Source organism: Quercus suber, unplaced genomic scaffold, assembly GCF_002906115.3.
Source record: "Quercus suber isolate HL8 unplaced genomic scaffold, Cork oak 2.0 scaffold_72, whole genome shotgun sequence".
Lineage (NCBI taxonomy): Eukaryota > Viridiplantae > Streptophyta > Magnoliopsida > Fagales > Fagaceae > Quercus > Quercus suber.
Genome location: NW_027069537.1, coordinates 1,795,732 through 1,820,121, shown reverse-complemented (window position 1 = coordinate 1,820,121; position 24,390 = coordinate 1,795,732). Strand labels below are relative to the sequence as shown.

Sequence of the window (24,390 nt, the reverse complement as noted above, 5' to 3'; positions counted from 1 at the left end):
GTTTAAGGGGTCTAAATTTCCATCAAAATTTAATCAAACTATGTGTCTTTTTGGTTTAATTTATTTTTTGGCTACTTAAAAATAAGATTGTTTAAAAAAAAAATTATTATTAGAATAAAGTGGACATATTTAATTGAAAAATTATCACAAAATCTTTTAAGATTTCATTTTTATCAATTTTTTTTTTGTACATGGCACGGATTTATACAACGTTTGCATGAGAATATTTTATGTATGGGTCCGGTTAATGTGTGCCCTTAGGGCACATGTTAAGCTTTCTATTTTCGGAAATATTTTCTCGGGAATTGAAAAAGCTGTCATTACTTTTTCAATTTTCGAAAAAACTTTTTCCAAAAATGGAAATTAATGTATGCCCTAAGGGCACACATTAGTAAAATCCTTTATGTATAAGAGGGATCGGTGTATGACCTCTCATATTGGATAGGTCCCACTCGGGTCACCCCATCCCCATGTCGACCCATACCAACTCTGCTATACACCTGGCTCAAAATTATTAGCCCAAGGGTAAACATTGAGGAAGGGTTTGTCAATGAACATAGGCATGTAAGTCAATAGCGGTTGGTGCGTGTCGATTCTCGATAGGGATATTTGTCCAAATAAGAGCTCCGCTATAAGGTTTTTTTTGCAACTTCTAACGAGGAATCAAAGTTGTTAAGAACTAGAAATCAATTGGCACACTTTTCTTATAATGTTTATTATTGGAATACAAATCTTCTGTATCACATTTTGTGATACACTTTATGTTTTACTAATCAGAATTTGTCATGTGATTTTTTTTTTTTTTCCATTTTAAACTTTGACAATTTATAAGTAAAGTTAAACAAATACATGACAAGTTGTGATTGGTGAAATATAAAGAGGAATACAAAATGTGATTCAAAGAATTTCTATTCTTATTATTGATGATGGTCCCTAGTTGAACTTGATAATATTGGCGCTTTAGTTTGTATTTATCTCTAGCTTAGTTACCATAATATGTGACAAGTTTGTTATTCATTAAAGTTAGAGGGGATTTGCAAAGAGTATAATACAGCCATGGTGAGACAAAACTAGAAAAAATAAAAAATTCTTCTCAATAAACTTTAGTACATTGTAGAGAGTGAGAAAAAATTCCATCATATTGAAGCAGAGGGAGGAGATAAGATTTTTCACAATTCGCATAATGCACAAGTCTCTCAGCTGTCTATAAGTCTGGATCAAACTTCACACCAAGTCAAAGTTCCTACTAGCCGTGCTCCCATGCGGAAGCAAAAACAAATACATAAAAATCTAGCTTTTAATTAAAAAAAAAATGTTATGTTTATAATATTTTCACCATAAATCTAGCTTCTAATTAAAGTGAAATGCGTTCATAATATTTTCACAATACTTATACAACAATTCTAAGTGGCAGGTCGTTAATGATTGTTATTGATAGACAAAAAAGTTATTTCAATGGTAAGTTCAAATTAGAACCAATAATAACTTATTACTTAAGATTTATTGTGAAAATATTATTGATATAGCACTTCCTTCCAATTAAATATGTGACAAGCCACATTTATTTATGAGAAATGTTATATTCATAACATTTTCATCATAATTTATTCTAGGTGTCAAATTGTTACTAATAGAGTAAAAAAGTGATCTTAATGCTGACTCAGATTAGAACTAGTAATTGCTTGACACTAAAGATTTATTGTAAAAATGTTATGAAACATTTTTTTTTTATTTATGTCTTTCAATCAAAAAATTTAACTTAATACTACTACATTATTTTTAGGATTATTTTGGGATTGCGACTATGATGTTTTCACTCTTCTCACGTAACCTGGAATTTACTAATTAAATTTTTAATTAGTGGACTGCATTATGACAAACAAGAGAAGAGGATATGTTATTACTACAGGAAAATTCTTCCTTTACATTGTGTTTGTAATGTAAATTTACATTGCAGAAACAATATTATAATTCCCAAATATGGTACTATGGTGAAAATAAGCACAATTGCTAGGTTTGTTTGAATACTGCTTACTGTTGAAAATTAAAAATATTGTAACAAAATAATTTTTAAATATATAAAAAATATTGTAACAAAATAATTTTTAAATATATAAATAGTACTGTAAAACTAAATTTTAATAAAAATTTTACTGAAAAAAAAAAATGTGGAGTTTTCTAACAAGCCAGTCATTGATTAATGAACCAATACTCAAAAGAACAACCACATGCCTGAGTCAACGCATGGCCTTCAATGATCTAGTCTTTGCTCATTATAATCGGCCTAACTTTAAAATGTTGGCTAAGAGCTCTAACAACAGGTAGCAATGGACATCTTTGCTTTTGTGTTGTTGTTGTTGAGTTCGAGTTTGCTTCTTTTCTTCTTTGTACTGTCGGATGCTGCTGACGGCATCGCAAAATCCGAATCCCTCACTGAGGGCATGACCCTGGTCTCTAGAGATGGAAGCTTTGCCCTGGGGTTCTTTAGTCCTGGTAATTCCGGTAACCGTTACTTGGGAATATGGTACAACAATATTCCAGTTAAAACGGTTGTTTGGGTAGCAAACCGGCTCAATCCAATAAACGACTCGTCTGGCATGTTGATGGTAAACAGTTCAGGTAGTCTTGTTCTTCTCAGCCAGAATAGAACAGTTGCTTGGTCGGCAAACTCAACAAAAAAGTCCTGGAATCCAATAGTCCAGCTTTTAGATTCAGGAAATCTAGTATTAAGAGAAGATAAGGAAGAAAACCCAGAAAAATATTTGTGGCAAAGCTTTGACTATCCTTCTGACACTTGGCTACCAGAAATGAAAGTTGGATGGGACTTAAAGACTGGTCTGGAACGGCGCATATCTGCATGGAAGAGTCCAGATGACCCGTCTCCTGGAGAACTGACTTTTGTGGTTGAACTTCATAATTACCCTGAAATAGTCTCATAGAAAGGCACCAAGAAGGTCTTTCGGACCGGACCATGGAATGGCCTTGGTTTCAGTGGTGTACCAGGCATAGAGGACAATCCGGTTTTCACCTACGATTTTGTCATCAACAGCGATGAGATATACATGATATTCCACCAGATTAAAAAATCTGTAATCTCAAGAGGAGTTTGGAACGAAAGTGTGTCCTCATTTGAGCGTTACATTTGGGTCGAAGCAGATAAAAGATGGATCACATATGGTTCTGAACCAAAAGACAAATGTGACACATATAATTTATGTGGTCCTTATGGAAATTGTATCATTGGTGAGTCACCAATCTGTCAATGTGTAGAAGGATTCAAGCATAAGTCACCAGATACATGGAACCCAGATGAGTGGTCTAAGGGATGTGTACGCATTACCCAATTAAGCTGCGAGGATAAAGATAAAATTGGGTTTGCGAAATTTGTTGGGCTCAAAATGCCAGATACCACGTATTCCTGGGTGAACGGAAGTATGAATCTTAACGAATGCAGGGTCAAATGTTTGAACAACTGTTCCTGTACGGCTTATGCAAACTCAGATATTAAAAAAGGAGGAAGTGGCTGTGCCATGTGGTTTGGGGATCTAATTGATATTAAACAGTTTGCAGTTAATGGGCAGGATACTTATATGCAGGATGTATATATTCGAATGCCTGCTTCGGAGCAAGGTAATAGGCCTACGGTCTTTATTGCTCTTTAATTTATATTTTTACATGCCATTGAAGCTATAATCTTTGTTGTCTCCATCTATTTTATTGCATTACTATAATATTTTTGCTTTTCTTCTGCAAAGTCAATCATAAAGAGGAGAAAGACAAGAAAAAGATGAAGGTTATAGTGATAGTTGTGGTTGCAATTGCGGTCGTTTTAGGGGTGCTTTTGATTCCCTACTGCATTAGCAAAAGGACAAACTTCAGAGTTAATATTTCTTTCTCTGACCCACTTTGGAAAAGATATTTCAAGATTGTTTAATTGAACTTCTAGAAACGTACAAAGCAGCTAATAAGATGTTGAACAAGAAAAGGGGATTTTTTAGAAAATAATAATAAACCCAAACAATAGCATAAGGTAGGCAACGTTTGAAACTATATTGGTTTATAACAATTTGAGTTCAGAGAAATCGATTTCCCTGTTCATACCCGCAGCTGAGGTGGAAAAATTATCCACATAGGCCAAGAAATCGAGTTCACTGGACTCGTTTCTTATACACAAAAATTGAGTTCGTTGGACTCGATTTTTATACATGGAAATTGAGTCCACTAAACTCGTTTTCCATGTATAAAAACCGAGTCCAGTGAACTCGGTTTTTTTGTGTAAAACAAACATACCGTCCACAGATTCCAGCAATACCGACGAACGAAGAACAAGAACAAAGAACGAACCCAGCAAACGAATGTGGTTTCTTGCCGACGAACCCAAGCGCCGATTCTGACCAAACCCAGGCGCCGATTTGGACGTGGTTTCTTGCCACCGCTCCAGTGGAAGAAAGAATCAACGACGCACGCAAAAACCCATCAACCTAGGCGGCGAAGCACGAAGAACAAAGAACGAACCCGGCAATACCGACGAACAAACATAGAACCCAGCAAACAAAGAACAAACTCGATTTCAACGAAGAACAACAATGCAAACCCAGCAACCCAGGTGCTGATTTTGACCAAATCCCGGCGAAAGCTTTAGGTGATCGGATCAGATCAGTGGAGAGTGGGTTTGATTTGTTTTGGATTTGATTTTTTCATGGGTTTTTGGGGCTTGGAAGTGGAGAAACCCAGGTGGCATTTGGGGAAAAAAAGGAAAGGGAAGAACACGAAAAAAAATCCGTGTAAGTTTTTTGGCTGGGTATACTGAAATTGAGTTCAGAGGACTTGGTTTCCATTAAGCTAAACCGAGTCCTTTGGACTTGACTCTAATGAAGAAAAAGCGAGTTCTTTGGACTCGATTTCCGGCCTACGTGGACACTTTGTCCAGCTCAGCTTTTGGTGCGATGAGAAATCGAGTGCAATATACTCGATTTAACATCAAAATCGACCCCTCTAAAGTCGAATTGTTAGAAACCAAAATAGTTTCAAACATTGGTTAACTAATAATATTGTTTGAGTTTTATAGTTATTTTCTAAAAAAATCCTAAGAAAAGCTGTGAAGTTTAGCCATTTGATCTTAAGAAAAATAATGGTAAGGAATAAAATTTGCAAAATAATGGTAAGGCTAAAATATGTTGTGGCCTAAAGCGGGGGGAACCAAGAGGTTGACTCAAGCTAACAAATATAGATGGGCTGAAATTTGCTCCAAAAAAAAAAAAAATGAAAAAGAAAAAAAAGATGGGCCGAAATGGCCCATTGATCGAGAATCACAAAAAATAATCAAAATCTTTGTTTTGATTAGGCTTATAACCGTATATGTAAACACCAATTTATACTATCTTATGCAAGAATTCCAGTAAAGTTGGAAAGGCAGAAACTAGCACAACACTTCTAGTGAAAAAACCATGCCTTTCATCCACGAGCTTTCTTGAGAGAATCCTAGTAGTTTTATAAAATCGTGTGATCCAAAGTTCAAAACCACATAGCATTTCTTCTAGTGAGTTGACTGTAGATCAAATATTCAAGGAGGTACCTTAATTGGAGTGCACCAAAGGTTCTAGTTAATTTACACAGACCTGCCATTCATGAAGGAATCGATGGAATCCATATAGGAAGAAGCTCAAAGTTTTAAAGCTATTGTGAGTCGCAGAAGTTATCTATTGGGAAATTAAAGCCAGGTACAATTTTTTTTTTCTAAGACTGTAAAACACATCCTTTTCTAGTTGATTGCCTTAGTGGGAGTAGTTTACACATATAGTCCTTTTTCCTTTAGAGAGTTCTCCATAGTTTTTTCACTTCAGAATCATGTACAAGTCTGTTTAGGAATAACTTATTTAACTAAAATTGAAAACTTTTTGCTAAAAGCATTATAGATAATGTTAAAAAGTAGTTGAAATAGTACAATAAGACCCATGAATAGTATCAAAAAGTGCAATGAGACTCGTGAATAGTATAAAAAATAAGCTAAATAGTAGCAAAAATAAGCCAAATAGTAATTAAAAAAAAAAAAAAAGACTTTAAGCCAATGTCAAACACAACCTACATGTCTTATGAGTTTATAGTTTTATTTTATTTTATTTTGCTTTATGACTTGGTCACTTATTGTGTTTTGATTATTGATATTGATATTTTGGATCACCTAATTTAGTTGATTTGAAATCAAATAATAATTCTGTTGTGTAATTAACCGGTGGGTCTAAACCGAATTTAACAATTGCCCTATTCTTATTTCTTATGTATAATGTGAAGCCCATCATGATCTTAGCAGAGAAATTGGAGAATAATGTGATGATAGACCAGAACATTGAAGGCCAAAGTGAAGACATGGAGGTCACATTCTTCACCCTAGCTACCATAGCCACTGCCACTGACAACTTTTCAAGTAATAACAAGCTTGGTGAAGGTGGCTTTGGACTTGTATATAAGGTAACTTTGCAGCATGCTTTTATAAAGATCACAAAAAAGCAATTCTTATGATACTCAACTTCAATAAAAAAAAAAAACTACTTGCATATTTGAAATTTCAGGGTACACTAGTAGATGGAAAAGAAATTGCTGTGAAAAGGCTTTCACGAAGTTCTGGACAAGGATTGAATGAGTTTAAAAATGAAGTTATACTAATCGCCAAATTGCAGCATCGAAATCTTGTTAGACTTTTGGGCTATTGCATTGAAGGAGACGAGAAAATCCTAATCTATGAATATATGCTCAATGGAAGCTTGGATTCCTTCATTTTTGGTTTGAATTTCTCTAAAACAAATAATTTTTACCAAACTCCATGAAAGTTTTCATTGTTATTTGAAGAAATACCAATTTCTTGTTTCATTATTCATGTTGAACTTAGTATTAACATAAATGAGAAACTTTTCAGATCAAACAAGAGCTAAAGTTTTGGGTTGGTCTATGCGCTTTGACATTATCCATGGGATTGCGCGAGGGCTTCTCTATCTTCACGAAGATTCTAGATTGAGGATTATACATAGAGACCTCAAAGCAAGCAATGTTTTACTTGATAGTAAAATGATTCCAAAAATTTCTGACTTCGGTATGGCTAGAATTGTTGGTGGAGATCAGACTGAAGGAAACACTAGACGAGTGGTTGGAACATAGTACGTATTCTCAACATGTTTTATCGTTGACATTTTTTTAGTAAAATATTTTAATGCTTAATGATGTTTTTGCAGTGGTTATATGGCACCTGAATACGCAATTAATGGTATATTTTCAGTAAAATCTGATGTTTTTAGTTTTGGAATATTGTTGTTGGAGATAATAAGTGGAAAGAAAAATCGAGGCTAGTTCCATCCAGACCATAGTCTAAGCCTTGTTGAACATGTGAGTTCTCAACAAATTTCATCCTCTATCTTACATATAATGATACAAATAATGATTGAGAATTTTTAAATATTTTAGGCATGGAAATTATGGAAAGAAGGTAGGCCGTTAGAACTTATTGATACTTGCTTAGAGGACTCTGGCATCCAATCGAAGATTATACGTTGCCTCCATATTAGTTTCTTATGTTTGCAACAACATCATGACGATCGGCCAAATATGTTATCTGTGGTTATGCTATTGCACAGTGAGGGTTCACTACCTAAACCCAGAGAGCTAGGTTTCTTTGTAGGAAAAAAACCACCTTCATCAAACAAGAACCAGCCATCCTCAGTCAATGAAATTACTATTACCATGTTAGAGGCTCGATAGTCAAGCATCATATTAATTGCGTTGTATAACATATCTTATGATTGATATTTTGCATCTATACATTTTGTAAATTATACACACTTGTATTCTCCATGTATGTGATATAAATCTTAGTTGAACTTTAAAGGTTTATAATGGCTTCTACAATACCATATAGGTTTGAGTTTGGGCCAAAAGTTGCTCAGAGACAACTAACTTTTAATATGCTTAAATATGAGAATGTGATGATCTTTTTCCGTATTTTTCCCACTATAATGAATTTCTATGTGAAAATTGTTTGATTGGTAAGTAGACATCCAAAATTTTAAAATTGACATAGATTTGACCCAATTTGGATTTGAAATGAATGAGATGTAGTTGTTTGAAAATGGCACACTTAATATTGAATCTGAGAATGTAGGTTGAGTAAAAAGAAAAATCTATAAACACCTCACTTTGTACTAGTTAATAATCTTTAGTTCTCGACTCCAATGATGATCTCAATATATCAACAAAGGTTAATTCAAGTTATCTTGATAGTTTGGAAGTAATTCCAACTAAAAAGTGGTCCAAAACTCCAATTTGCTTTGAAAACAATAGTGAAAAATGCGTAATGTATTCTTGAATACGATAATCAAACTAGGCCTTGTAATTAGATAACTCATCCCAAAGTTTTAAGCCTAGTAAAGTAAGCACTCAAAATCAAAGTAGACTAATCTTGAGCAAGAAATGAGACTGCCTTCTAAATTTGAAAGATTCAAGGTGCATTCCTTTGTGCAAACCTCTCTTGTAGATCCAGCCGGACATCTCAAGCTGTCTACATGTAAATAATCACACTGGAAACGACGTCTTTAATTTAGAAATAGAATTGAGAATCCACGAGAGCACCATTGTGTTGCATCTTATCCAAAGACTAAAAATTGGACTGTATTCATTGGTATATTGTGCCATTGACAAAACCAATTTTAGTCTTGGCTGTGAGAGCCATGATCATTGAGCGAGACCAGGTTTGATAGTTTTTGACAATGAGTAATTGGCTAAAAAGAACTGTTTTTAGTTGTAGGAGCGGTAATAGAATCAGAAGTTGCTGAAGCTTCAGCCATGGAAATGAAGGAAAGCTTATTCCTAAGAATTCAAGGAAAAATATTCTTGAAGAAGAATTCAGGAAGATGAAAAAGAATTTTGAGAGTGAAATTCACAATCTTAAATGAAAAATTAGAAAAAAGATCTAAATAATTACATGTGCTGCTCTGTTTATAAACATAGATACGGAGCCTAGGACTTGGCTGGAAAATGTAACAAACTCAACAAACTAACTAACAAGAATGAAATCTAACTAACTAATTTTAGTTACAACTAATTAAATTATGACACGCATTCAAAACTAATTACAACACTAATTGCATCACGTGAATGACATGTGAGCAATTAATGGTAAAACGACTGTGGCTGTAGGCTTGTACTCTGAACAACTGTAGCCTTGTTATTGATGGTGAAAATATATTAAATCGAAATATACATATGAATATATGATACGAGAGTTGAGACCCATAAGCTAGGGTGTCAACAGTCAACCACTTTCTGTGCTATGATAGTACTAAGACATGTGATTTCACTAGAATAAAATTATTACTTCATTTTCTCTTTAAATGTAAAAAGTATAACAACCCTTTATCCAAAGATTAGTTGTAAACCCACACAATATTTGTAAGTTAAATAGTGCAGGTATTTTTAAAAATATTTTCTATTTTTATAAGTTTTATATAGTGGAAAACATTTGCATTCAACAACAATACATATATATAATATAATTTAATAAAACGATTTAAATGGATTAATTTAAGGTTCAATTAGTCCAAATGGATCAAAGTGGACCAAATTGGACTGAAGTGGACTAACTAGAACCGAATTGAACTAAAGTGGACTTAATTGGACCGAATTGTACTGAAGTGGACGAAATGGGACCTAATTGGACTGAATGGGACCAAAGTGGACCGAAATGTACTGAAGTGGACAAATGAGGTTCAAGTGCATTGAGCAGGACCAAAATGGACCGATTTGTACTGAAGTGGATAGAATGAACAGAATTGGATGGAATGGGACCGAAATGGACCAAATGAACTAAAGTGGACCGAATGGGACTGAATTATACTGAATGGATCAAAATGTTATGTTGATGTGGCTTAATAGGAGTATAGCATTAATAAATACTATGCTTCGGCTTCTAGATATCATATAGATATATATATTAATATGAATTTTAGAGACCATTAACTTCTTATGTTGCCACATTTGAATAACACAAATGCATAACATTCTAATACAGATTTTAAGGGAAAAAAAAACATTTCTAATTCACGACTCATACTCCTCAGGGTCTATCCAATTGTCCAATCATAGATCACATTCTTAAGCTTAGTAAAAGGATAACCATGCGCAATTATACATTTTAGAGTCTGTTTAGATATCGTTTATTGCTGAAAACTAAAAACACTGTAGTAAAATAATTTTTAAATGTGTGAATAGTGCCGTGGGACCCAGTTTTAAAGAAAAAGTTACTGAATGAAAATACTTGTGGGTCCCGTGAACAGTGTACAAGGACCCACAAAAAAAAAAAAAAAAAAAAAAAACTCTTCCACTGGGAAATGCGTTGCACGCTTCCCAAACGGAGGCTTAAGCCTATATATATATATATATATATATGTAATATAATTTAATAAAAAGATTTAAATGGATTAATTTAAGGTTCAATTAGTCCAAATGGATCAAAGTGGACCAAATTGGACTGAAGTGGACCGATTAAGACCGAATTGTATTGAAGTGCACGAAAAGGGACCTAATTGGACTGAATGGGACTGAAGTGGACAGAATGAGGTTCAAGTGCACCAAATAGGACCAAAATGGACCAAATTGTACTGAAGTGGATAGAATGAACAGAATTGGATGGAATGGGACCGAAATGGACCAAATGAACTAAAGTGGACCGAGTGGGACCGAACTATACTAAATGGATCAAAATGTTATGTTGATGTGGCTTAATAGGAGTATAGCAGCAATAAATACTATACTTCAGCTTATAGATATTATATAGATATAGATATTAATATGAATTTTAGAAACCATTAACTTCTTATTTTGGCACTTCTGAATAACACAAATGCATCACCTTCTAATACAGATTTTAAGGGAAAAAAAAAAAACATTTCTACTTCACGTCTCATACCTCCTTAGAGTCTATCCAATTGTCCAATCATAGATCACATTCTTAAGCTTGGCAAAAGGATAACCATGCACAAGTATATATTTTAAGGTCTGTTTAAATACCACTTATTGCTGAAAACTAAAAATATTGTAGCAAAATAATTTTTAAATGTGTGAATAGTGCTGTAAGACCTAGTTTTAAAGAAAAAGTTATTGAATGAAGGTACTTGTAGGTCCTGTGAACAATGCACGGGACCCACAAGAAAAATACTTCTCCTGAGAAACGCACAAAACGCAATTCCCAAACGGAGGCTTAAGCCACCAACGTTTATGTGTTGAGTTTCTTGCAAGTGTATTAACTTGTGGCGCAAAGGAAAAATGTCTTGTCATTAAATGTGAGAATCAATCTGTGATACGATGGGTTAAATGTATCAATTTTGAGAATATACAAGTCATAGAATATGTATATATACACCCTCTGATCACATCATCAAATTTAATTAAAGTTTACCCAACTGACTAACATAGCTAAAGGGTGCTAAACACTGAAGTGTCACAAACCAAACCAAAAAGCATCCATGTATCTAGGAGCAAAATGTGATAATTGAAACTATCCAAATAACAAATTATGAGACGGCAAATCTTCAAAATTGCTGGTGTCCCAAATATAACAGGCTAAAAAAAAAAAAAAAAAAAAAAAAAACTCTTCCACTGGGAAATGCGTTGCACGCTTCCCAAACGGAGGCTTAAGCCACAAAACCAATGTTTATGTGTTGAGTTTCTCACAAGTGTATTATCTTGTGGCGCAAAGGAAAAATGTCTTGCCATTAAATTTGAGAATCAATCTGTGATACGATGGATTAAATGTATCAATTTTGAGAATATATGAGTCATAGAATATATATATATACCCTCTGATCACATCATCAAATTTAATTAAAGTTTACCAAACTGACTAATGTAGCTAAAGGGAGCTAAACACTGAAGTGTCACAAACCAAACCAAAAAGCATCCATGTATCTAGGAGCAAAATGTGATAATTGAAACTATCCAAATAACAAATTATGAGACGGCAAATCTTCAAAATTGCTGGTGTCCCAATTATAATAGGCTGCCTTTGAGCTAGTCACAACCAATCCCAAGTTGTTTCAGAGTTTCCCAATTCATCATATCAATTATAAATATCAAAGTTTGTGTATCCTATTAGCGGCATATGATTTTGAATTCTCTCTATATTCATCTTGTGGCAATGGTTTTAACCCAAAAAATTACTTACCAAAAATAAGATTTAAACCAAACAACAATTTTTTTTTTTTTAGAATACTAAGTATTTTAACACACACATGAAGAGAAGGAAAAATGTCTTAAAAAAACTGATAGTAGTGTATATTCAAAAAGGCTTAACTCTCAGATACACAGCACAACCTTTAAACCAAACAACATTAATTCAATAACAATTGGGAAAAAATAAAATAACTTTTATTTTTCTCCCCAATAAAACAAGCACACTGCTTTGAATATAAATAGAATCTCAATACACTTAAGACTCCAAGTTTACAGCTTGGACCCCCTTAGTTCACCATATCTTACTAATCATTAACTAAGACAATCATAGAGTATTATTTTGAGGACACCTTTGTTGATTACTTGCATCTATAGATCGTGCGTCATTCTGCATTGCACAGCCAATGTAACCAAGTTGCATTTATGGTCTTATTCCAAAGGAATTAGGCATCAGATATTGATTGAGTCTTCTGTCGAGGTGGGATGCGGAGCCAAAACTTCATCATGTCGTATGCAGTGAAACCAATGGCCACAGAAGGAACAATCTAAGAACATAATATAATCATTGTTAGCAAGACGCTTGTGCTTCAAGAGACCAATCACACAAACAAGGTCACCCTTAATAACTTTGTATTCTCTTCTTAACAGCTTAAGTGGTCTATGTACTCGTACTCCACACCTTAAAAAGAATGGTCTAAACAATCAGAGTCTGGGCCTATTTGGTAGAGGAGTTTGAGCAATATTGTTTGGGAGTTTTTGATATATGTGTGAGTGAAAAAGTGTGTAGAAATGTGTGTAATGTTGTTTAAAATGTGAAAATGTATGTTAGAGTTGAGCTACCAAACAGAAATCTTCTTTGAAGCATCAATGATAGATACATCATAGACAGACAAACCTACTTCATTGAACTATAAGAAAAAGAACCACTCTCTGCACATGCATGTTTTTAGTAAGAAATATATTTAGTGAGAACATAACACCACATTGTTGCAGTGCTTCAAGAAGATCAATTAATATATGCTAATGCACAATCTGGCCAACATGAAATCCTAGAAAGCTAACCACAGAAAAATGCAGCAATTACATAAGAATTTAACTAGAAGACAAAATCTTGAAAGGCATCAATCTGAAAGCCAGACAGAGCATGTATAAAGTAACTATCAACAATTACCTTTATATAGTTAATGCTTAGACCTGCAAACAATTGTCTCCATCCTTGATTATGAACAATAGTAGTAAGACCTTCCCATGTGTTTCTATATCTGGCACTTCCTTGGAATGAAGGTTGCAAATTTTCAACCTGCAATTGCACCCCACAAGTAATGTAAAACATCAGATCCATGTAATTCATGTTAAAGCATCAACTTGATTTAGCAATTACAATGGCATCAATGTTTCAAGAATGTCAGGCCAATGGACTGCAAAAGCTTTGTGCAAGTTATTTCTTTGTGTAAGGTTGAAATTTATCAACCATCTTGTTGGCTTTATTCCGTGCCAATTTGCTTGTAATTTAGCACTTAGTGACCCTGTATTTAGGTGGGATTATTGTAAGGGTAGTGTGTGAGAAAATGTGAAGAAAAGCTCAAGTATGTGTAAAGAAGCAGAGCTTCGCGACTAGGACTCGCGGGTGGCTCACGGCTACAAGCCGCCAAATGCAGGCACGTGAGATGCACACAGGGAAGCTGAAGGGTCGCGCCAGCTGTCGCACTACAAGACAAAAGTCCTAGGCTGGCCAGGCCGTTACGTCGCGACTTGAACTCGCGACTTGGACAAGCCGCAAGACCAAGCCGCCAATTTACCCTGTTTGGCAAAAACTGTCTCTTCGTATTCCTTTCTCACGCCACTATATATAGACCCTTATACCCACGATTTTAAGAGAGCTTCCAGAGAGAATTTTTGTGAGAGAAACCCTAGAGAAAAACAAGATTGCCTCATCCCCAATCTTTACCTTAGAGACTCTACAAATTCCTCTACTCTTTTCCTTTCCATTGTCACATCCTTGAGAGGCTATTGACCAAATCCTTATCTCACCACACCCACGTCTATGAGAAGGTTCATTTGGTGCTAAGGGAAGCAATTTGGAAAGAACCAATATACATTGGTTGATGTTATGGTATAGTAGCGGAATCCGGGAAGCTAAAGAAGAAATAGATTCGGCGTAACCTCGTTGGAGCAAGAAGCTTAGAGAGCTTAGGTACTTGGGTAGATTAGGCTTGGAGGGTCTTCTTCTGTTCATGTATTCCAACTATATTCTTTAGTGGATTATTTACCGCTTGGAGGGCGGCAGAGAGATTTTACGCCGAGGGCTTCGGTTTCCTCTTCAATAACACACCGCGTGTTGTCCGTGTGTTTGCAGCTTCCTTCCTTTATCTTTGCCTTATATTTACTGCTGTGGATGTGTTTATATTTGGCTTAGATTAGTTATTAATTCTTTGATTGGCTTATGTTCATGTTCCGCACATTAACTATTTGATTATAAGTTTGAATTGATATTTTATAATTTGGGGTCCAAACGTTCAAGGGTGTTTTATACACATTTTGAACTTTCACTTTGCTTGTTGTGTTTGAGCTCAAGCCAACCATTGGTAAGTAAACTTGAGATGCATTATTAATTTTAAATATACTCATCTACAGCCTGAGGTCAATATAGCAACTACATTGTATCTTGTTCAGTAATTAGTTTTAATCCTTACAATTTTAAAAAAGTTCAAGGCTGGCAATCTAAATTCTTCATGTATCAGGAATAATTTCATAATTTTGATAGCTATTGCATGTAGTTGACCTTTGGAATTTTCAGTAAATCTCTATCATTGGTTCACTACCGGTAAAATGATTTGCAAAACCTGTACCAAACTGATTAGTTTACTATTTCACCATCATGCAATTCCTAAGAGATAAGCAAACCACCCTTGCTGGTCATTCTAAACTAAGAAAATCTGGATACAGCATGAGTCAAAACATTCAATTAAAGGGTCAAATCTAGGCATCTACCCCAGCTTTGATATGTTGCTTACAATCAAATTTATATATAGCTAATGTCAATGAGTAAAACCAGACCGAGGGAGATAGTATACGTATACAATTATTAATCAAACAGCAACCCTGGCCTGTTCACCATGTGGCTTGCAGTTAAAAAAAAAACACACGTCTTCTGACAGAAACCCTAAAATTTTTCACTGGCATTTAGCTACCATGAGCTCAGAACATGTTTCATAGAGACATTAATAGCTATATTACCCTCATGGCTTCCTCTTGCATCAACTTTTGCTTGCCCCAGAAAATACTTCTAGTGTTTAGTCAGTTAAAGTAAAAGCAGCTCCCTTGCTACCAACAGTGTAAAAGGATTGTAATAGGCAATACCTGCATCCTGACAACATCTAATGGGTATGTGAAGGTCTGCCCAAATAACCAAGCAAGAGCTCCACAGGAGAGACGCATCATAATGGACGTTTGATGCTCTTCAGGAACATGCCACTTGAGTTCCTCATATATGTAGAACTTTAAACCAGCATAAGGAAGGATTCCAGTGAGTGTTGGGCCTGCTCAAAAAAAGGAAGCTTTTAATGAATACAAACCACCCAATTTTTTATATCACATAGGGAAAGAGGGGAAAAAATGACAAACAACTTTGACAAGGATAATTATGGAGCTCAGCTATAAAATGGGGAAAAAAAAAGGCAATTTCCCCCACCCTCAAACCAAAAAAAAAAAAAAAAAATATAAATATTATTATTTAAAATATATATATATATATATGAATCAAATCCTTCACAAAACATGTTTGAAAAATATAGAAAGTATGCAAGATATTTAAAATAATCTTTCAAAAACATTACAACATTTTTTTCTTAGGACATAGTCACAAGTTTGGAGATATCTCCTCCAATCCATTACGTGGTGATTCTTAAAAACATCCATGTGTATTAAATAACGTGGCTCATTAAAATAGGTCATGTGACTAAAACTACACGTGGATGGTCATTTGAATTGCCACATAGAGTGTTGGAGGAATTTTCCATCAAACTAATTTGGAGGCAAACTCTATATATTGGCACATATAAAAACAAATTAGATGAATATTTAATACTCATATTTTAAACTAATGGGGAGGTCCAGGAGGAAAGCATAAGAAACTAGATAACAACTCACAAAGAAAAATCTTTAGTAGCATTAACTACAATCCTAAACAAGAAACATGTCAGTTTTTTGATAAGTAAACAAGAAACATCAGTTAATTTACAATTAATAACTACAAATTCACACTATGCCATAGATACTCCACCTCATTCAGATAAGACCATATGTTTCATCATTATTATGCAAGATATATACCTGATAAGCAAGTTTAGTACGAGCCAGATCTAAAGGATATGTGCATAGAACTGCAGTTCCTCCTGCCGCTGAACCAGCTAGAAGATCAATAAGGGGCCCTGTTCCTAGGGCAGAATAGTTGTTCAGGATCCAACACCGATACTGTTCATAAGTCATGAAATGCAAGGCTGCATAAGGAATGATTCGAATGACGCTTGCTCCATTTCCTCTGAAATACATACAAGCATCAGCTAGAGTACGTTATTGTGGGATACATATAATAAATGATTGAATTTAATGATTGTGAACTTACTTATAGAATCCTTGAAAACCTTCATGCTTCAGTAACTTCTTCAGAGATTGAAACACCCCAAGAGAGTGGAACCCCTCTGTTCTGGTCTGTAAATATCCCCACACAGAAAAATACAGTTAAGAAATTCTGGAAAAAAATTATGAATTTTTAAAAAAAGAAAAGGAAGTATGAAGCACCAGATTTTAGTTTTTAATGATAAATCCAGCCTTCAAACTTCAAAACAAGCTTTAATACTTATTATAACATACTAAAATTAATCATAGCATGTAAAAAAAAATTCACTTTATGTATCAAGTTTGTATGACTAATCACTTTTAACAAAATTCTAATCATACTCAAACTACAAATCAAACTGCAACTCCTAATCAGTCCTCCTTATTAGATACTGCGTTGAAAAATGCATGCGGAAGTGTACAGAAAGAAAATACTGAGAGGGACATTGACTGCTTACTGTATAAAAAATCTAAAAGATTGAGATAAGCAGAGAAAGAACCGTCAAGTGAAGCAAATGCATTTTATAGGAAGGGAGACTAACCTGGTCAAGAGGAGCCAAACTCCCATTAATAGCACAACTTCTATGAGTCCAAATAGTCCTCAATCAAATTACTCCAAATATGACAAAATAACTCACCTATTAGTTGCTTTCCCTTTCGAGCCAAACAAAGCCTTCCCAATACCTGGGGACAACTATACATATGGTTTTTGCCATCCTACATTTAGATTTAAGCCTATTGTGAGCTTATGCTATGATAGCCTGTCGTATTGCAAAATCAACAAACTTTCTATCGTACCTTCCGTCCTTCTCACATCTTTAAACTAAATCAAATTACCTTATCCCTCATTACCTAATTCTATCATTCATTGCCATTACAGGTAGGCAAAAATCTCAATCAACTTGGCGACTTCCTTACCTATGTTTTTAAAGCTACCCTGTTTGTTAACCTTCTGGCCTCTCATGATTGTACACCATCCATGGTCCTATTGTTTATTATTATTATTATTATTATTTCCTTAAATAAACCAAATTCCAAATGATACCCATATAATTTATAGCTCCAAAATCAGACACAAAAATCATTATAATCATAACAAGGCTCCAAACTACAAGCAAAACTGTTCATCCTGTCAAATGATCATACATATTCGGCATTGCTTTCTCTATTATTTAAACACATTACTTCTCCCAAACTTTTTCATTTATTTGTTTATTTTGATATTGATAATTTACAAACACATCAAATGGGTTTTGAACCTTGACCTGATCCTCTATCCATTCTCAGAGGAGGAGGACGTGTGATTTGAGCCAGAGTTCATTGGCCACAGCTTCTCCCACTCTCCAAATATATACTACAACTTTTTATTCTTTCCAGATTATTCCATGCCTAATAATTTCAAAACCCTTTTTTTAATAACTATACTTAATCCCACCCCAAGGCCCCCAACCACTTGATAAAAACTCTATCCAAAATAACTATAATGGTTACCTTTTCACATACCCCCAACCATCCACATTCTAAATAAAATCATCCGAATTTTGGTGTAGCTTAAGTTGCATTCTCCATAGTTTGTGTTGAAGTTAAGTTAACTTAATGGTAATATTATTGGTGCCAATTAGCTTTAGCTCAAATGGCACCTCCTCCCCTTGTAAGAAGCAAGGTGGAAGATGAGGTTATAGGTTCAATACCCAAGTGCCTGGCGTGTTTAGGGGTCCAAAATTCATTGGGTGCGTGTGAGCATATCTATAAGATACAGCAAGTCATGTAGAACCATTATATCTAATTATATTCTTTAAAAAAATGAAAAGGTTTTGAGAATGGGAACATTTTTTTTTTTTGTTTGTATGCTTCACCTGCAAGAGTATTTTGATCCGTTCCAGGGGTGCAACAGTAGTCTTAGCAAATGCACCAGCAGCGCCTCCAGCAATAAGCTCCTTGACATAAATAGGAATACCATCAAGGTAAGACACCTCTCTTTGAGCTGATGAACCATCAACTAGCCCTGCCACATTTGAAGACAACACCGATCCTTGCGAAGAATCCATCTCAAATCACTCAAAAAAACAATTTCACTACCAAAAAGCTCCGTAAATTTGACAAATTCTGCTTAGCCACCCTGCAGCTTAAAGAACTCCCTATCCCATCTATCTCTAGGAACGCAAAATGAAAAGGCCTTTTGTTCAATGGGCAGGTAAAATGGCCTGAGAGCACCCAGAAACCAGGTGGGCACGTTCACAAGCCGATCCTTCTTCCCAATGACAATATGATACATCAACATGCACACAGAACCTGGCTTAGGCAGATCAAATATCCAAAACCCTTCCTTCAATTACAACAACCATAACCAACTTAACGTTTATCACTGTCAATCAAATATTTCACCCAAACCACAAAGACCCAGATCAAATACCAGCAACCCCTTCTGATTAAAACAACAATCCCACCAATTTAAAGCAAAATCATCAACCCTTTCGAAAAAAAAAAAAACCTGAGATTATTGCAGATTTTGATCCGAATAGCCACAAGTCTGAGCAAATACTTGATAACCCTTCAATCTAAGGAATACCCAGTTGAATCTAAGACCAAATGATCGATCCCCACATAAAAGTAATGAAATTTATTGAGGAATTGGATCGGATATGGAGAAGAGAACCTATCAAAGATGAAAGCTTTTTGTTGTAGGAGAACAGGTATGCGAATATGAAGAGAAATTACCTGTTCTCCTTCGGCGTTGGAAGGAGGAGGTTTCCTTGAGGTTTCTTTCTCAACGAAATTTGTTGGTCTTTTCCTATTTTCTGTGTCTCTGCTCTGTTTTGTCTTTCAGTTTGAACGCGCTTCTGCTGAATGCGAATTCAAAGGGGGGTTTTTCTTTGTGGAAACGTGATAGAGAGTCTACAACTCTGGTTTATTGACTATGGTGGACCATCACCCTTTAAAAAAAAATAAAAATAAAAAGTTAAGATGCAAACTTTGCTAGTAAAGCTTTAAAAATATTTTAATCGAAATTTCAGAACTTAAATTTTATCAAATGAAGTTTTATTCAACTTGGATTAGCAACCTTTCTGTCACATAAGCTTGATGTACGTATTTAGTTTATCCAATAAAATGTTATCACATCATTTTTATAACATACAAAATTTTAAATAATTAAAAATGAATGACATAATAAAAATGACGTGACATTATTTTATTGGATGAACTAAACACGTGTGGCACGTTTATGTAGCACTTAACAAAAAATGTGGATGAAGGTGTTGCTAATGCAGACGAAATAAAATTTTTAAAGGGTAAATTTTAAATTTTGAAACTTCAAGATATAAAATTTAAATATTTTCAAACTTTAAGGGTGTAATTTGTAATTTAGAAAAAAAAAATTATATAAGTATAGTATAAATTGAAACCTATATCTGGGTAAGTTGGATTGAACCCATCCAAATGATACCATATGTTATTATTGTCGGAGTGTCATCATTTGGTGTAATTGGATAAAAAAAAAAAAAAAAAAAAAAAAAAAAAAAAAAAAAAAAAAAAAAAAAAAAAAAAAAAAAAAAAAAAAAAAAAAAAGAAAAAAAAAAGAAGGAACCCAGCAATGTTATAATACTGCACTTAAGGTCTCAACTAAAGACTCATTCTAAAAAAAAAAAAAAGACCTGCAATCTAGAGATAAAAATAAGGGCCTATAGTCAGCAATGTTATAACACCATTCCAAGCAAAGTTTTTATCTTGAGCTTTTTATCAAACATGTAGAAGGCACTGTATTATAAACTACATAGAGACAGAACAGAGCAAGAAAATAAGACTTTGAAGAGTGAATTGAGACTTTGTAACATACCCTGATCAGCCATGGATAGTTGCGATGATGAGAATTGGATTCCAGCAACCACTTCAGTCATAGGGGAAAAGAGAGAAACAAGCTAGAAAAAGTTTGACCCAAGAACAAAACTAGTTCAAAATCTCATAGAGCTTGCTCATGCAAAGAAAAATTTCTTCAATGATGCGAGGGAGGAAGAGAGAAGAGAGCTAGGCGGTTTGGAAATTTTTGGGTTTTCCCTCTTTTGGTGAAGCGGCTAGAGTAGGTCTAAATGAAGGAATTGCATTTTTTTTTTTTTAAGGCTAAGTAACATTGCAGCATGAGTGTTTGCTGACTCAGCTTTTCATTAAACACATGGCTGCTTTTTATTGGTCCCTATCAGCAGGAGGACCATGTCACTCCTCCACCCGGGAGGAGCAAATAATTTCTCCTCCTTTACAAAGCCTTATTTTGTTTTGTTTTTTCTGTTTTACATTTGGACCAAAAGGTAAAATTCTACTAGAATGACCAAAATAATATGAAATTTCCAGAATCAATTGATATAATCTAGTACTTTCACTGTGATAGAATAGTGGAGTTGTTTGTACCAATTTTGTTACCTGTACAACAAAGTCTAGCCATAGTGACATGTACAATGTCTTTAAAATATTGCATCTAGAATGGAAAAAAATTTTTTTTTTTTTTTTTTTTGAGAGGAAGACCAATTTCATTAAACCATAAAAGGGCTACAACAGAAAGCCACCAGCATGAGACACAAAGAGAGGCTCTAAATCTGATACAACCAGATGAGATACAAAAGATGGGGTAACACCTTTCCAGACTTGAGTACAATGATTAGTCTTGGCGTACTGAGCAAGCTCATGAGTAACCATGTTGTAGTCCCTTTTCAAGTGAGCAAAAGAGCAGCAAGAGAACAATGCTTTGGCCCACAAAATACCTTCTACCAAATGTCCAGTTTCACCCCTAGTATTGCCATGGTTAATAGCAAGAATAGCCGAGAGAGCATTTGATTCCAATATGACTTGAGGGAGTTCCATTTCCTACACCAACAAAAGACCTTGCACAATAGCAAGTAATTTCGTCCATTCAACTGGGAAGTTTGAAGGCAGCAACTTACTTAGAGCTGCTATAACCATACCAGACCCATCTCTGATAACTACACCAACCCCTGAACTCACTCCAGAATCTATAGAGCACGCCCCATCTACATTTACCTTAAACACACCAGGAGAATGGGTAGACCAACTCGTAGAAGTGTACTGTAAAGGGGGAAAATCCATCTCAATGGCACCTTGATAGTCATCAATTAATCTTTGAGCCATCTCCCAAGTTTGGAAGGGAGAAAGACAATCTTCATCATGGACACGTAGGTTCCTATTGTGCCAAATCGCCCAGGAAATGGCAAACAAAAACAACAAATGTTGATGAGGAAAATTTGCAAGAAAAATGAAGAGCAAGGTCCTTAAATTCACAGGTTTCCAACAACAAACCAAGTGGACAGTCTTGCCAAAGGGTCCAAACAGAGAGGGCAAAGTCACAAGTGATTAGGCAATGATTTAAGCATTCAACACCCTCATCACAAACCGAGCAAGAAGTGTTGGCACACATACCTCTCAAATGCATATTGACCAATGTTGGCAGGCCATTTAAGCAAGCTCTCCAAGCAAAAATTTTGACTTTTTCTAGGAGATTAAGCTTCCAAAGATTCTTCCAAAGTGGCATAAAGGGGTCACCCGAAGAGCTTTCCACAATATCAGCTAATTCAAGGAGATTAACTGCAACAAAGTAAGCACTTTTAACAGAAAACTCTCCTTTTTTATTCCCTATCCAAATGATTCTGTCATCGGGTAGATTATAGCTAAAGGGAATCTTGAGAATAGCTTCTACATCTACCGGAAGGAAGAGAGCTCTAATAGAATTGATTTTCCACCACCTAGTAACTGGGTCAATGAGAGAGGAGACCATAGGGTAGTCTTCAGTTATCCAAGGGCGGGTAATGACTTTGAAAGTCGAGGGGGATGGCAGTCATTTATCGTCCCAAATATGAATCCTTTAGCCATTCCCAACTCTCCAGCATGTGCCCCTTTTAAGTACCTCCAAGCTATCATGAATACTTCTCCAAGTGTATGAGGGAATACTTCTCCAAGTGTATGAGGGATTACTACCCAAGCTAGCATTAAGCACATCACAATAGGGAAAGTATTTTGCCTTGAGAATATGAGCTACTAGAGAATTAGGATTTGAGGGAATTCTCCAAGCTTGCTTAGCAAGAAGGGCAAGATTGAAAGCTTGAAGATTTCGGAACCCCAAACCCTAAAGAGATTTTTGCTTACACATTTTCTCCAGCTAATCCATGCAGTTTTCGACTCTTGGTTTTTCTACCCCCACCAAAAATTCCTTGTCATTCTTTCAAGCTCATCACAAAGGCTTTTTGGAAGTTGAAAGCAACTCATTGTGTAGGTGGGGATAGCTTGGGCCACCGCTTTGATGAGAATTTCCTTCCCACCCAAAGAGAGCAACTTCCCTTTCCAACCCACCAATTTCAAACCCACCCTTTCTTTAATCTCTGTAAAAACTTGCTTCTTGGATTTGCCAATGATGGAAAAGAGGCCCAGATATTTATTGTGCCTCGAGTCTTGCATGGGTCCCAAGATATTAAAGATTGCCTCCTTTTGCTCTAGAGTTGTATTTGGGCTAAAATAAATAAAGGATTTATCTGAGTTGACCTTTTGCCCAGAAGCCGCCTCATATTTCTCAAGAATCTCCTTGAGTATCACACATTCTTCGCTATTCGCTTTACAAAAGAGGAGGCTGTCATCAACAAAGAAAGGATGAGTTATCTTAGGGCACCCCTTACATAAAGATATGCCATTCAATAGCTGATTTCTTGCTGCTTCATGGAGGAGGACCGAGAGACCTTAGGCACAGAGAAGAAAAAGGTAGGGTGAGAGGGGGTCTCCTTGTCTGAGTCCTCTAGAGGGGATAATATTTCCAAAGTTGTCACCATTGATAATTACAGAATATGAAACAGAGCAGATACATCTCATAACCAAGCTAATCCACCCCTCATTGAATCCCATTTTCCTCATGACCCCTTCAATAAAGCCCCATTCAACCCTATCAAAGGCTTTGCTCATATCAAGCTTTGTTGCCATAAAGTAGTCCTTCCCCTTTCTTTTGTGCTTTAGGTAATGCATTAACTCATAGGCTATAAGAACATTATCTGTAATGAGTCTATCTGCAGTAAATGCACTCTGATTTTCATTTGGCCCAGGAGATTTTGTGGGGTGGATCTGTTTAAGAGCAGTCACAATTTCTTCCTTGGTGAAGTTTCTTGACAGCTCCATGTTCATTTCCTTAGTTACAATGGTGGGGAATTGCTGCTATAACCTCATCAATTAGACTCGGATTGGAAGTGGAGTAGATGTCCTTGAAGTAAGTGACTACAACATTGGCAATACTATCCTTGTCTTCACCACCACCCAAACTTATCCCAAATTCCAGTGATCATGTTTTGCTTCCTTCTTTCGGATGCCCAAGCATGAAAACATTTCATGTTTCTGTCACCCTCTTTTAGCCAGTGAACCTTAGAACGTTGCCCGCAGAAAATTTCTTCATCATCCAAAAGCCCATTAAGCTCTCTCCTAACATTGTTAACTTCCACCCCAAGAAAACCATCTTTGTCTTGCTCAGTCAAGTTGGAGAGCATTTTCCGCTTTTCCTGAATCAGCTTCGAAATCTGACCA

General features: G+C 35.3%; 3 protein-coding genes and 1 non-coding gene across 4 annotated transcripts; 2 read left to right on the top strand and 2 right to left on the bottom strand.

The window, feature by feature from the left end:
* Window positions 1-2,176: 2,176 nt before the first annotated feature.
* LOC112013643 (G-type lectin S-receptor-like serine/threonine-protein kinase At4g27290) lies at window positions 2,177-7,856 on the top strand. The gene is made up of 6 exons (XM_065773285.1): window positions 2,177-3,630; window positions 6,311-6,468; window positions 6,570-6,780; window positions 6,914-7,151; window positions 7,227-7,377; window positions 7,456-7,856. Exons 1-5 carry the CDS (start codon window positions 3,063-3,065, stop codon window positions 7,339-7,341), a joined length of 1,290 nt encoding a protein of 429 aa, XP_065629357.1. The 5' UTR covers window positions 2,177-3,062; the 3' UTR covers window positions 7,342-7,377; window positions 7,456-7,856.
* Window positions 2,328-2,939, top strand: LOC136061280 (S-locus-specific glycoprotein S13-like). Its single transcript, XM_065773308.1, has one exon. It carries the CDS (start codon window positions 2,328-2,330, stop codon window positions 2,937-2,939), a length of 612 nt encoding a protein of 203 aa, XP_065629380.1.
* A 4,568-nt stretch (window positions 7,857-12,424) lies between the features above and the next one.
* On the bottom strand, window positions 12,425-13,656 carry LOC112013639 (uncharacterized). The gene is made up of 2 exons (XR_010628919.1): window positions 13,385-13,656; window positions 12,425-12,758 (listed from the first exon to the last, which is right to left on the bottom strand). It is a non-coding gene; the product is annotated as an uncharacterized LOC112013639 (transcript).
* A 2,276-nt stretch (window positions 13,657-15,932) lies between these two features.
* On the bottom strand, window positions 15,933-19,749 carry LOC112013636 (mitochondrial carrier protein CoAc1). Its single transcript, XM_065773283.1, has 3 exons — window positions 18,687-19,749; window positions 16,838-16,923; window positions 15,933-16,753 (listed from the first exon to the last, which is right to left on the bottom strand). Exons 1-3 carry the CDS (start codon window positions 18,876-18,878, stop codon window positions 16,501-16,503), a joined length of 531 nt encoding a protein of 176 aa, XP_065629355.1. The 5' UTR covers window positions 18,879-19,749; the 3' UTR covers window positions 15,933-16,500.
* Window positions 19,750-24,390: the final 4,641 nt, after the last annotated feature.